The 13,453-nt window shown below is 43.8% G+C and overlaps 5 protein-coding genes across 5 annotated transcripts; 3 read left to right on the forward strand and 2 right to left on the reverse strand.

Annotated features, from left to right (window-relative positions):
* Positions 1-790: 790 nt before the first annotated feature.
* On the reverse strand, positions 791-2,818 carry SCD5 (LALA0S14e00232g1_1; the record flags this gene model as incomplete). Its single annotated transcript, XM_022771343.1, has 1 exon — positions 791-2,818. The coding sequence occupies one exon, from the start codon at positions 2,816-2,818 to the stop codon at positions 791-793; it is 2,028 nt and encodes a 675-aa protein (XP_022631030.1).
* A 245-nt stretch (positions 2,819-3,063) lies between these two features.
* Positions 3,064-3,831, forward strand: LALA0_S14e00254g (LALA0S14e00254g1_1; the record flags this gene model as incomplete). Its single annotated transcript, XM_022771354.1, has 1 exon — positions 3,064-3,831. One exon carries the CDS (start codon positions 3,064-3,066, stop codon positions 3,829-3,831), a length of 768 nt encoding a protein of 255 aa, XP_022631031.1.
* Positions 3,832-3,844: 13 nt separating this feature from the next.
* Positions 3,845-7,456, reverse strand: MIP1 (LALA0S14e00276g1_1; the record flags this gene model as incomplete). The annotated part of the gene is made up of 1 exon (XM_022771365.1): positions 3,845-7,456. The coding sequence occupies one exon, from the start codon at positions 7,454-7,456 to the stop codon at positions 3,845-3,847; it is 3,612 nt and encodes a 1,203-aa protein (XP_022631032.1).
* A 3,546-nt stretch (positions 7,457-11,002) lies between these two features.
* VMA4 (LALA0S14e00298g1_1) lies at positions 11,003-11,695 on the forward strand (the record flags this gene model as incomplete). Its single annotated transcript, XM_022771376.1, has 1 exon — positions 11,003-11,695. One exon carries the CDS (start codon positions 11,003-11,005, stop codon positions 11,693-11,695), a length of 693 nt encoding a protein of 230 aa, XP_022631033.1.
* Positions 11,696-12,035: 340 nt separating this feature from the next.
* On the forward strand, positions 12,036-13,310 carry MRS2 (LALA0S14e00320g1_1; the record flags this gene model as incomplete). The annotated part of the gene is made up of 1 exon (XM_022771388.1): positions 12,036-13,310. The coding sequence occupies one exon, from the start codon at positions 12,036-12,038 to the stop codon at positions 13,308-13,310; it is 1,275 nt and encodes a 424-aa protein (XP_022631034.1).
* Between the last annotated feature and the right edge of the window lie 143 nt (positions 13,311-13,453).

The raw sequence follows: 13,453 nt of genomic DNA on the forward strand, positions 1-13,453 counted from the left end.
TTGTTGCCATGCTGGAAGATGACAAAGTAAAGACATTCGTGCGGGCAACTAGCTAAAAACTGCTCAAGCTCTGTGTACTTTCATTTTAAGTTTCTAAGATATTTCTCACCTTTATAACTTTGTCTATTTCGAGGATTAAGGTCGGGAGAGATCGTAGGCTTAGACACCGTATATTATAGCGTGGTATATCTTTGAATCGGAGTAGTTGTTAGTTAAATACTAACGGGACGGTTGTTTGTATCAATGTTTTTAAGCAGGGCGAGGACTGGTAACTCTTCACGAGTGTGACGCTGTGCAATGACACTGTACGCTGTAAACTCTAAAAAACGCGTTCTGGTATGCAATTCAGTGGTGTTGAAGAGTGGTTTCTACGGTTTCGCCGATATATTCAAAGTCCTTCGACAGCATTCTCTTTAGTAGAGCTTCGTTTGGTATGCTATGCAAACTACCGTAATGCAGAGGCTCAACAAAATGTACCATTAGGAATTACCTGTAAGACGACTTTCATCGATTTGATCATATCCTATGCGCTGCCAGCAGTTGTTCTTATGCTCGGGAGCCGGGTTTTAAAATGTGCCCTTTCAATAGTAAAGACCTATCATGCATTTTTCAAGTGTCACCACTTCAACTCTATATGATTCTGAGATTATTTTGAACTTTTTAGCATCCATAGTGAACATCGGGATAAATGCTCCTCCCCACCCACACACGGTACTTCATTTTGAGAACTAAGCTTCCTGCGCCTTTGTCCTTATGCATCATTGGAAAAGAATAAATTTTTCGTTTCAGGTCAACGGTTGTATGCGTTTTGTAAATGGTCCACATGAGCCTGCAAGGCTTTGAGGTCGCCCAAGATGTCATTCGACTGAACATGGTTTGCAGTACTTTGTGAGTAGTAATTGGGCTGCGGAACGGGAGAAGGCGAAAAGCTATGCACCTCTCTGGGAGGAACAGTTAATCTGTTATTTGAATATCCAGAGAGTGCAGGGCCAGTATAGCTGGGGTGCAGGTAGTTCCTGTCTTGTTGAGTGCCAAGCGTTCCATTATGATTCATGACGGGAAAGCCACCGCCACTTAAGTTTCCTGGCATTGGAGAAAGATTCCCTTGAAGCGGTTGAAACTGACCTGGGTTCGGCGACTGATTGATTTGCATCGTGCTTGCATTTGGCGACGGGGAACTCGACATGAACAATTGATGATTGGCATCAAATCGGTGGTTGAATTGATTCTGATTGGTTGTTTGGGGTGACATGCCATATCCTGAGCTATCTCTCTGCTCAGTGGAATTGAAGATGCCATTTCTATAATTGTTTGGAAATTGTGGCGATGATTGGTAATGATGTGCCGAAGAGTTATTTGGTACCGAGGGGTAGAGGTCAGGTAGTCGCGACTGCTGATTTTGAACGGGTGGCACTTGTTGTGTCTCTGGACGTGAGTGGAAAGACCCATCATTGTGCGGTGTTGAGATCGAACCAAAAGAACTGCTCGGTTTCGAACTCAAGTTCTGGTTTGGCTTCAAGGCACTTGAATTCGAAAACGCTAAGTTAGGCGACGTAAATTGACCATGAGAGGAGTTTTCTTGGCGTGAACGAAATAAACTATTTGCAGAACCAGTAGCTGTAGGCTTCAGCGGCTCAAGTACTTGCTGAGATTGCCAATTCTGGTTAGCTGGCTTCTTCGCTTGAAAGAGATGGTTAGCAGAGCCTGTGGAGGTTGGTCTCAAAGGTTCCTGTTGCATATGCTGAATGGGTGGTTGACTGGATCGGAATAGATAATTGGCAGATCCGGTAGCCGTTGGTTTCAAGGGTTGTAGCGCAGTTTGTTCGTTCGCGTTACCCTGGGACGACTGGATGGGAAAGCTGTTTTGGGCAACGGTATCGGCCTTCTGCAATTGCTGGAAATGGTTTAAAGACTCCTTCATGTCTTCCAAGACCTCCTTTTCCTCTTGGGTATCTGGTGTTTGCTCAGAAGGAGGTTCAGAAACTAAAGCCGAGTTTTTCTTTCTAGCTGCGAGGTTCTTAAGTAGTTGATCCATAGGTAGGGAAAGGTCCAACGGTTTGCTGGTATCAACAATTTCTCCTTCTTCGGCTCGCGCTGGATTGCCATCATTAGCCCAGGCTTGGTCCTGGAAGGTCACCAAATTATCAGAGAATCGAACTTTCTTGAGCTTTTTCAAATAATTGGTGATTTTCCGTCTATATCGTTTTTTCTTTTGACCTGTCAATAATAAGGACGCAAAACTGTCAATATCGACCTTCAATTCGGGTCCTGCATCCTGTGAGTCGTCGATTTCTTCGTAAACTTCTTCGCTTCCTGCAGCCAAAATTGACTTTGGTCTTGGCACCGGTGTTTGATGCAGGATCATACGTCTTGTAGGTACCACATTTTCGTACATAGCACGCGACAGGAGTCTCAAGACAGCGAAAAACTGACCAATATTGAGAGCGTTTTTGCACGATTTGAATATATGTTCCACACGGTCTTTGACCACTTGTGAGAGCAGGAAATTCGACATAAACCGGAAAATGTCGTCTAGTCTTATCAATTTGGCGTGTTTCCGCGATGTTATGTACCCGTACCATCGCAAATAGGTTCTAACTTCCTCTCTTGACAGTTGACTTTTCGACAGTGAAAGCGGGGCAGCCATATCTTCTTTTGTTTCTTGGTATTCACTACCACCGTTATTGGATGTAACCGCAGCACTTTCTGCAATGGGCCCGAAATCAAACGACACCGGTGGAGGTGGAGACTCAGCATCCCGGATATTACCAGTGTCGTCAGACGAAAGTCCCGGAACGTTTAGCCAATCGAATGACATCTTGTGAGCACCAAATCACACAAACAAAACGCTGGAATTGGTATCAATGTGTCTTCCAAGAACGGTTGCAAAAACTCTTGTACGCTCTGGCACTCTCTTTAGGGCTCTTAGGACTACCCAAGACTCGTTTGATCTTGCTTTAGGTGAATTTCTGATTTAAACATCTAATAAGTTCATATAGGAAGGAATGATTGATATACTACCCATAATCTAGAAATACCAGTCCACGAACCCAGGAACTAGTCATGAAGTTAGCCAAAACTAGACGCAAGGGCTCTGGGAAGCGAGCTTTTGGCTCTGCCAACAATGAATCAGACAATTCAGATCGAGAAGAGGGTCTGGAACAGTACATGAAGCAAAAATCGGCGAAAATAGCTGAAAACCTTCCCAAGACAGCTGTGGTTCCCGAACTTCAAGATGATCCTAAGGAACTGGAAAAACCCGGACAAACACCACAGAAATCCAAGCTGATTAGCAGGTTTAAGGCTGCAAAACAGCAGCGAGATCTCGATAAACTTCAGAACGAGGCCCTGAAGGCAGATCTGGAAGGTCAAAATTTTGAAAGTTATGTAACGGAAGGCTACAAAGAGAAGAAAGAAGCCCTGAACCAAGCGTCCAAGGAAGCAGAAAGGGAAGAAAAACAGGAGGAAGAAGAGTTTCGAATTGAGTTTCCAGCCTCGGCTTCACGTATGAACGCTCTGCTGATCAACGCCGAGGAAAAAAGTCCGGAAAAGAGTATCGAGGGAGACTCGAACTCAGGACGAAATTTCGTGGATTCTCAAAAGGGTCGCTCAGGACAGTGCCGGAACGACATTTACGTGGGAAACACCAAGAATAGACGTGAAATAGACACAACAGACATCCGTGGTTCTTCATCCTCAATTTCTACTGACATTTCGCCTGGGTTGAGCGGTGAATTAGTTATTGCAGAATACTTGGCCTCTAAAAAAACAACGGAGGAATTAGCACATCAACGACAACTGTATCTAGCTAGAAAGTCCATGGAAAGTTGATCGTTTGAGGCAGTCACCGGCTGCGAAGATCAATACTGCGAGTACGAGTCACGGGGGGTTTCTGTAAGATCACCCGTTCCTTCTTTTTGGAAAGGCTCGCTTTCTTCTTGAAAGAGGAGGAGGAGGACGACGAAGAAGCCTTTACTCTTTTTGCCCGCGCCGTATAGTCTATGCCTTCGTCCCGCACAAGTCCTTCAACAATCGAGTCCACATCAATACGCTTGTCAACAAACTCCTTTTGTCTACGTTCTGCAGCCTGTGGAGAAAAATCGATGCACTCGTTGAACATTGCGTAACCGACGCTTTTTGAATGCGACCCCCTGTGTGTTCTGCGACTAGAAGACAGTCTTCTCGAGCTTACGCTAGGTTTACTTGCCTGCATGTGCTGCTGTTCAAAACTGGAGACAGGCGAAAGGGCCAGGTTTACTTTAGGCTCATTTCGGGGCACACTGCATTCTGCCATAATATTCATTTTTGGACGTTCTTCCTTGGTCGTGTCATCCAAAAAGTCGGCAAACTGATACTTCGAACCGTCATCTTCAAGCACGCGCTTTTCCTGATCGACGTGTCGTACATAATCCTTTTCGAGTTCGTTGACCTTCCATTTCGCTGACTGGATCTGCATCCTGAGAAAGTAATCCAAAAAATTCTTGCTATAGGCCCTTTGGTTCTTCGAAAACACAGGCTCTCGGTATTGGTATGGCAATTTGGACACATCAACGTCTGCACGAGGCTTCAAGAGCTTGCTGTCTGGCCGTGCTAACAGAGCGGATATGTCAAGAGATTCACCAGGAGGAATGGCCACCTGGTTCGACGGAGTGATGCAATCCATGTCCACTTCTTTCCTGAGCACATGGTCAATATCAACTGCCGAAAAGAAAGCGCAGTTCTGAGGGAGATCTTTTATACCCATTTGTTCTGAGAAAATAGCCCTGGTCCATAGGTTGCTAATTTGGAGAGCCATCGCTGTCCTGTATTTATCCTTTTCCGTTGTCAAGTAACGGATCTCGTCATGAATAGAAATGGCAAGTCTTGCGTCGATGCTATATTTCTTGAGCAAATAATTCATCGAGCAGCACAAGAGATGAAGATAATCAACACCAGAAGATTGAATTGCCCAGTTTATACGCGATGGGAGAAAAGTGTTTGAGCGCAGGTTGCGTTTCATCAGCGAATAAGTGATACCCGCACCCAGGACCGGGGTTTTAGGAATATCTTGTTCTGCTATATGTTCCAGTTTGTTGAACAGAATGGATTCCGATCCACCATACCAAAACTTCTTGAACAGTTTAGAGCGTTTGGTTTGACCCTTTGTTGATTCGTACAGCTTTTCTGCCATCTCTTTAGTTTCTTGATCCGACAAGTTTGGATTGAATTTCTTGAGCAATTGAGTTGCAAACTTTACACCAGCTCCATAAATTCTACCGTAGTTGAAAATTTTAGCCTCATTTCTGGAGCACTTGAGTATTTGTGCGGTTTTCGAGTGCAAATCAGTGCCCTCATTTTTCGAGCCCTCTAGGCACATCCACCCAATTGGAGTCCCTCCATGTATATTGAAAACCGAATCACTGACGAGTGATGCAATCCACAGCTCTTCGCTGTCAACATCTGCACCTACAAATGCGTAGCCCTCTGGAGCTTTGATTTGTGCTTTTAGCTCTGACCCAATTCTGTTTGCCTTTGCATTTGAGGCCGTTAACCACGTATTCTCCACTGATCTTCTAGTCACCGTTCCCATCGGTATGATAGTAGGTAAAATAATGCTCAGCTCTTCATCGGACGAGGGTCCAGAGCCTAAACTCTTGAACTGATTGGGAAACTTCTTCTTGGATACCACAAACTGTGACATAACCCTTTCGCGAGCTGATATCCAGTAGGAACATGAGGAGTTTATTTTCAGAGCCTCTCGAGCCAAATCTGAGTTAGAAGTTAACACGCCTTTCTCGAAAAATTGGAGATAAGGTTTGCTGAGGAGGGTCGTGCAATTAAATTGCGGTCCGTTGGGATGTGGGACTCTGAATAATTGGTAACCTGGGACCATAAACTCTGGGGCGTTTGTAGCGTGATAATTCTTCTCTTTCATTTCATCCAATCGACCGCTTGGCATGGCAAAGCACCAACCGCTAGACTCAGTCCATATCACAGGCTCACCTTCCCAGCAAAGTTTAAAGAATAGAGGAATTGTTCGATTTCTTATGGTTATGACAGGAGCAGTACTGTTTTTGGAGGGAAACAGCTGTCTGTACCATTCTGGAAAACCAGGTAATTTTTGACCCTTAGCAGGAATGCCCTTTTTAGTGAGTCGCAAAGCTTTAGATGTCCAATCCAACTGCTTAAGCCAAGGGTCATTGGCAAACGAATTTTTGTCATCTTTTAGCTTTACCACATCCTCGACGATGGTCACAATTTTTTTTTCGATGCATTGTTTGCTGTCTTGGTAATGCGTTTCTGAGCTTGAAAGGTAGTTTTTCCAGTTCGATTCTTTGGTCGTGAGGAATGAAGTTGAAAGCAGACGCAAAGCACCGAATGACACAGGGTGTGGGCATTTCAGCAGGAATAATGGAAAAACAACGTCGAATACTTTACTTGTTGCCTCAACGTCCGTTGCGCAATAACTCACTAATGAGTTGAAATCTTCGATGATCTTAGTTTTATCAAGAGTTGCAAAGGCGTCTCGCTTAGATTTGTCTAGCTTTATACCGCAGTGTAAAGCTACTACGTCTTCGAGTGAATTCAGTGCTGAGACGTTAGTCCAAGGCTCCTCCTCTTGATCACCAGAAATGGGATCCATATCAGTGTCATCATTGCTTTCAGCCTTGTGAGCCTTTTGTTTCAGCATCCATTGGGGCCGCTGCCGTGAACACATACCAGAAGAGGCTACGTGCAGCGACATTGTATCCAGAAAGAACGCTTTTGATTCTTGACAATTGTATTCCTCCAATACCCGAGCACGATCATATCCGACATTATGGCCTATTACAAGCCTCGTTTTGTTCAGCGTATCCAGAGGCACCAGATGAGCAGGGTCATCGGATTCTCCACACAAAAAGGGCGAACACCAGCAATACCAGGCTTCTTCCGATACCGCAACAGCCAGCGTTGGGTAAGGAGATATTTTGTAGAGTGTTTCAACGTCAAAGACTATGGTGTCTTCTTGCGGGAACGGCACATGTGCAGTTTCCCCAGAAGCTGTATATCGTGTCCAACCGGCCTTTCTGAGCCAAGACTTCGGCCTTGGTGGCAATTTGGTGAATTTATTCCGCGCTTTACCCAGAAACGGCTCTGACGCGTAGTGTCCCAGTTTTTGGAAATGCTCGTCCAGCGAGCTACCTTGTAGAGTAGGTAAATCAAATGCGATGGGCTTGGAAATCCCGGTTTTTTTGCCCAAAAGGCCATGTTTTTTGAGAAACGATTTTGACAGACGCGTTAATAGCTCTTTTTCCTGGGTTGTAATTTCGTTGTTCACTGGCTTGGACGTTTCCGGACCAAAAACTTGATTGTGAAGATGTTTACTCAGATGCTGGATTCCCACCGGATTGATTCGTGGTTTTTCGTCAACAGAATACCATCGTGTTTTCCTCCATACTCGGAAACCCGAAACGGCATTTCTAAGCTTCAAAGGCATGCTATAGAGCTCGCAATGCTACAAAAGTGTGTTTTTGATGATGATGAAGTAGTTAGGAACTGCAGGTATATTGACTGAAACTTTATTTATTGAAGTTTAACGCTGGAAATGTGCTTACGTCAGATATTACTAGAGAGTGACAGAGTATATATGAGCACGTGACACACTTTTTGATACGCCAACATCCAAGCAAGCAAGCTGATTTGTAAGAAAATGGCGTTATTTATCACTAAGTATTGAAAGTTAAACGCTCAGACAGGAGCAACGTTGTAATAAGAGTCAACAGGGCACTATTTCCATTTTTTTCAGACAAATCTGTTCTAGAAGACGCAGCTTGCTGCTGTTCAGAAAACATAGCATGTCAGATTTATGAAAACAGTCGAGAACGACTCTTCTAACTAAAAAATCCTGCAACAGTGTCAGATTCTCTTCTTTATGCATAACGTCAGATTCGTTGGGTAGTGACTGACAAAGTCACGTGACCTAATTACAGCGACAGAATTGACGAAAATAGTGAAAGAATCTAGAAGAACTACTGATTCAACGGGAACGACGTAGAATGTCACGAATGCCACCACTTGCGATTGATGGTGTACTATTTATACAGTAGCTTATTGAAGTAAGTGCACTTGGATGACCCGAAAACCTTTATATCCGTCGGTGACGGAACATTTCCAAGATTTCTGCCTTATGTACGCCAATATCAACAATATTTTAGAATTGAAGATCGTGAATATTGAATCCTTGATCGTCGTTTTACTTTGTCATTGGCTTCAATTGAGGAGTTAGGAATCGTCGCGATCAATTAACACATCAATTCGTCGGCTACTCAGCTCATAGACCAGAAGTGGAAATCTCCGGGAGAAGTGAATCTGGCTATGGAGCCTGTCAAGGATTTGCTGAATCAATTTTTGAAAGGCCACCACTAAGCAATGAGTGGAAAGCCTAAAGGTTTGATCTTCGCACCAATTCTTTTGAGTTCGCTAAGGGTGTCAAGATTTTTCTTGAGGAATTCTTAGGGACGGGATACGTGCAACACCGGACTGAGGCCTAATCTCAAATTATGAAAAGTATTCAGCCTGCAGACCATGAAAGCACTGTCATTGACTTCAACGAGGTCTGTGTTGCGAGCCCAATATGCGTAGGTTTCGAAACGTTCCGCCTATATGGTCATTATGGTTGATCTAACGATAAAGCTACGTGGAGAATCGAGTATGACTGAAGTCCACAAGATGATGGAAAGTCCAAAGAAGTTAACAGGTAATCAAGTGTTAGAGATACTAAGAAATATCATTTTGGCCGCGGCATGGAAGCCAGAAAAACCCTAAAAGGCACTTAAAGCAAGGTATCAGTGGCAAAAGCCTTGACAAGAGTAAACCGCACAAGTATTCACTTTTATTACTTGACAGTAGTGCTCCTTTTTCTTCTCCTTTGCAAACCCGGTGGAAAATGAAAATATAGGTCTGAGAACTTCAAGATAACGAGATCCAAAAGGAGTCGTGGAACTCTACCTAGGAATAATGTCCAAGCTAGAGACTCTCTTATCAGGGGGTCTTTACTGCAACACAACTAACCTTGAAAACGAGTGCTAACTTATTATTGATTGAAAATCACGTCACCTTAGCGTGATTAGCTGGATGAAGACGCAAAGTGCTTACTGGATCTCTCCTGACACAGTTATTGGCTTGGGTTGTGCCAATAATCGTTGAAACTCGAAAATTTTAAGGCTATCTGGAAGAACTATACCAAAAGATGAGTCCTACCATCTGCAAAAACCTTAGAAAGTCAATTGGATTGGGATTGGTTTCTGATTTGCGATTACAAGATGGTGATTTGGGAAACCTTGATAAAATCAAGTGTGAGTTTCGTTTAGCTAAAAATGTTAAAAAGCACACCCATATTCGTTAAAACACATATCAGGACAAAATGCAGAGTTCGAGTGTCTGCATTTAGATTCATTTGGACTACCGGGACATATGGCGAATGCTCTGGCCAGCGTTCGGCCCATGACAGAATCATAATGCACGTGACACCACGACAGCGATAGAATTGACAAGGGGTCCTTGAAGAACTACTGTACTAACAGGAATGACGTCCATTGTACCGAGTGCCACCTATATCATTGTTGGTCTTACCTGCATCGGTACATTGACTTGATTGCGCCAGGAACACATCCAAAAATTGATATAAGAAGGGACGTTTAATCCACCCCGCAAGCTCCGCTCGTTTATGTTAATTACACCACAGCAATAAGTTGTGCGATACTCTACACGTTGCAGGAAAGGACAGAATCACTCAAGATATGGGACGTTTATTGTGCCACGACACTACAGAGATATAGTCTCTACACGGGTATAAATACCATTCCTTCAGACAAATTTGTTTTGGAACTACCTGGCAACTGGTCAGCGAATTTGATACTAAAGATGTATTACCACCGGCAAGGATGGCTTACATACCCAACTTCAAGACCCGTTGATTGTATCGTATTCATCACCAGTGATAGGCGCTCACGTGACATGATGACAGCGACAGAATTTGACAAAATACCTCACAGAAGTATAACAAGCGCAATTGAAAAGAGTGACGAATAGCTGAGAGCATCGTCAAGATAGCTAGACGCACGTTCCATTTTATTGATCTCTGGCGGTTTAATTGTTCAAATTTTCCGGTAGCCCTATTTGTTCGCAACTCGTTGCTGATATTCTCAGTCCTTCAATCATGAGCATTACGATCTCTCCAAAATACACAATTGACCAGTGATGCGTGCAACCCTTACAGTAAACACCAGCGGTATTATCTAAGTTTCAAACATCAATCGCTTGTCTCCTTTCTCAAATCAACCCACACATTTTCCTATTCGTTTAAACTATCATCAATATATAACACTAGAACTTTACACTGTGCCAGACAGACGACAGTAAAAACAAAATCCATAAAACAAAAAAAACCAAGAATCTAGAAAGCCGATTATCAAGCTTCGGAAACTTAACTGTATTTTCCAAGAACCCTTTCCCTATACTGGTTAAATCTCCAGACACGCTCCCTCGTTATAGCGCGGATTGTGGCTTCAACCCGTCATTTCATCACATTTCACAACATAAACCCTACTATTCCCAAAGTTTTACGAAACTCTAAAACATTACTCGAGCGATAACATAGACAATACACCCTAAGAAACTCTTAAAGTGTGCTTTCCCTGTGCTTTCCCTGTGCGTTACACGACTTTTATCAATTATTTCATCACTTTGTACTAAGGCCTTCAATATTAACAGTTTTTCCAACTCACTCACCTTACGTTCCCCTTTCTGATAAACGTCTGTAAAAGAGATTCTCAAGACTAACGAAACTTACGGTCCATTAGACTCGCATTGTTGTAGGTGCTTCGAAGGGCGTTCTATAAGTGAAGGTATCTTACAGAAAGATTTAACTGCGAAGCTCTCTTTTGTCTGGTTTTACAGTGTTATTCCGACCTAACCTATTTTTCAACTTTTTACCTTCAGGTATTTCAAGCTAAAAAGAATCCACCACCAATACTACACAGTTATGTCCGCAGCAATTACCTCGTTGACACCCTCGCAGGTGAACGATGAGCTCAACAAGATGCAGGCTTTCATCAAGAAAGAGGCGGAAGAAAAATTCAAGGAAATCAAATTGAAGGCTGACCAAGAGTACGAAATCGAAAAAACCGGACTGGTCCGTAATGAGATCAGTAACATCGATTCGGCCATGGAAGGCAAGACCAAGAAGGCTGCGTTGAAACAGCAGATCACCAGATCGACCATTGCCAACAAAATGCGTCTCAAGGTGCTCTCCACCAGAGAACAGTTGCTGGACGACATTTTCGAGACTGCCAAGGCGGAGCTCAACAAGATCTCCAAAAAGGAGAAATCCTACAAGCCCATCTTGAAAGCCGTGATCTTGGAGTCTTTGTACCGTTTGCTGGAGGCTCAAGCCGTGCTCAAAGTGCGGGAGCAGGACAAAAAATTGGTCGAGGCCTTGAAAAGCGAAGTCTCCAAGGAGTACTCCGAAAAGACCGGCAGAGAGATCGAGTTGTCCATCTCTTCCGACTACTTGAACAAGGACGCCGCTGGTGGTGTCATTGCCTCCGACCACACTGGCAAAATTGTGGTCGACAACACCCTTGAGGAGAGATTGACTATTCTCAACCAGGAGGCCCTTCCAGCAATCAGACTCGAATTGTTCGGTATTTCCGAAACGAGAAAGTTCTTTGACTGATCCCAGACTACAGCTGCGCTGTAAGTAGAACAGAAAGCAAAAGCGACTACCCAAAGCCTCGGGCAATTAACACAGCTCTTACGTATCTGGCCTTTTTTGAGACTTAAACTGAAAAATAAACTGATAAAATTTCGAAAGATTCTACGCATATACATCAACTGCCTCTAAATACTCGGAGACTATTGACCTGCTCCTCCTGCTGGTCGCCGTCCTTAGAGGTTAGTATATCTTATGGTTGTCTTATTTCACACTATTAGGCCTTTCTTTAATCAATACATATTAATGCTCGATGCCAAACTGTAAGAACATCCTAAAGAAAAACGCACCATAGAGCATGTTTATGCGATCTTTTAGGAGTTTCAAACCTTTGAGTAGGCTACGGTGGCCACCAGTTCGGAACTATCAGCGTCTTTTGCCGGAGGAAAACCAGGGAATTCTTTTTCTCAAGCCAATTACACCAAACGATGCGTTCGTTAGCTGTACTGTTTTCGATAAACAAGGAAGCGTATGTGCAGTATCTAGAAAGTTCCCGAAGTGGACGTTTCTCCAAAACCACAACTTATTTCCACGCGATCTGCGAAAAATCGATGCCACGGCGGTAGATGTGATTCCTAGCATCGTCGTCAAACCTACTTGCATATTGATCAATTTACTGCATATCAAAGCAATGATCCTTAAAGATTCGGTATACGTATTCGATACTTCGAATTCCGAAGCTGCTGTGAAGCTTGGAGTTCTCATGTATGACATGGAGTCCAAACTCTCTTCAGCAGCCGGAACACACTCTTCTCAACTGTATGAGCATCGCGCACTGGAAAGCATTCTGATGAATGTGATAACGTCGTTGGAGACCGATTACAAGCAGCATTATGCGATCTGTGGGATTATTTTGAACGACCTCGAAGACGAGATCAACAGGGACAAACTGCGAGATTTGTTGATCAAATCCAAGAACTTGTCTTCTTTCTACAAGAAAGCTCTGCTTGTCCGAGACGTCCTAGACGAGCTGCTGGACAGCGACGAAGATCTCGCAGGCATGTACCTTGGAGAGCATAAGACCGAAAACGACAACTTTGCTGATCTGGAGATGCTACTCGAGACTTATTACAAACAATGCGATGAGTACGTACAGCAGTCCGAAACTCTCATTCAGGATATCAAATCCACCGAGGAGATCGTGAACATCATTCTGGATGCCAATCGTAATGCGTTGATGCTGTTCGAGTTGAAGGTCACGATCTACACATTGGGATTTACTATTGCCACGCTCATTCCAGCTTTTTACGGTATGAATCTCAAAAATTTCATAGAAGACAGTGTTTGGGGGTTTGGAAGCGTGGTGGTATTTTCGGTCATTGGTGCAGCGATCGTGACGCGGTCTAATTACAGAGCACTAAGGTCTGTCACGAAGCTCACCATGATGAACAATCATACGGGCATAAGTTCGGCAAAACATGCCGCACATGCCCACAATGCCGTCGATAGGGAAGTAGCCACTCTTCCAGCGCGTTGGGCTCGTGGACTTCGTTCTATTTGGCGCGGCTCAAGCTATCCAGTACGAAAAGGTAAAGAAAGAGACATGATTTGGAAATGGCTTGTGGACGACAAAAAATGATGGTTGAAACTCGAGAAAAACGGCAATATTCTCAACAAAACACACTCGACGATTCAAATCTACAATATACACCTGAAAGCCCGCATCTCCAGTGTCAGTAACACGGTAACTATCCCCTCTATAGAGGTAGTCCCGTGCTTAAT

Source organism: Lachancea lanzarotensis, scaffold LALA0S14, assembly GCF_000938715.1.
Source record: "Lachancea lanzarotensis genome assembly LALA0, scaffold LALA0S14, whole genome shotgun sequence".
NCBI classification, from domain to species: domain Eukaryota; kingdom Fungi; phylum Ascomycota; class Saccharomycetes; order Saccharomycetales; family Saccharomycetaceae; genus Lachancea; species Lachancea lanzarotensis.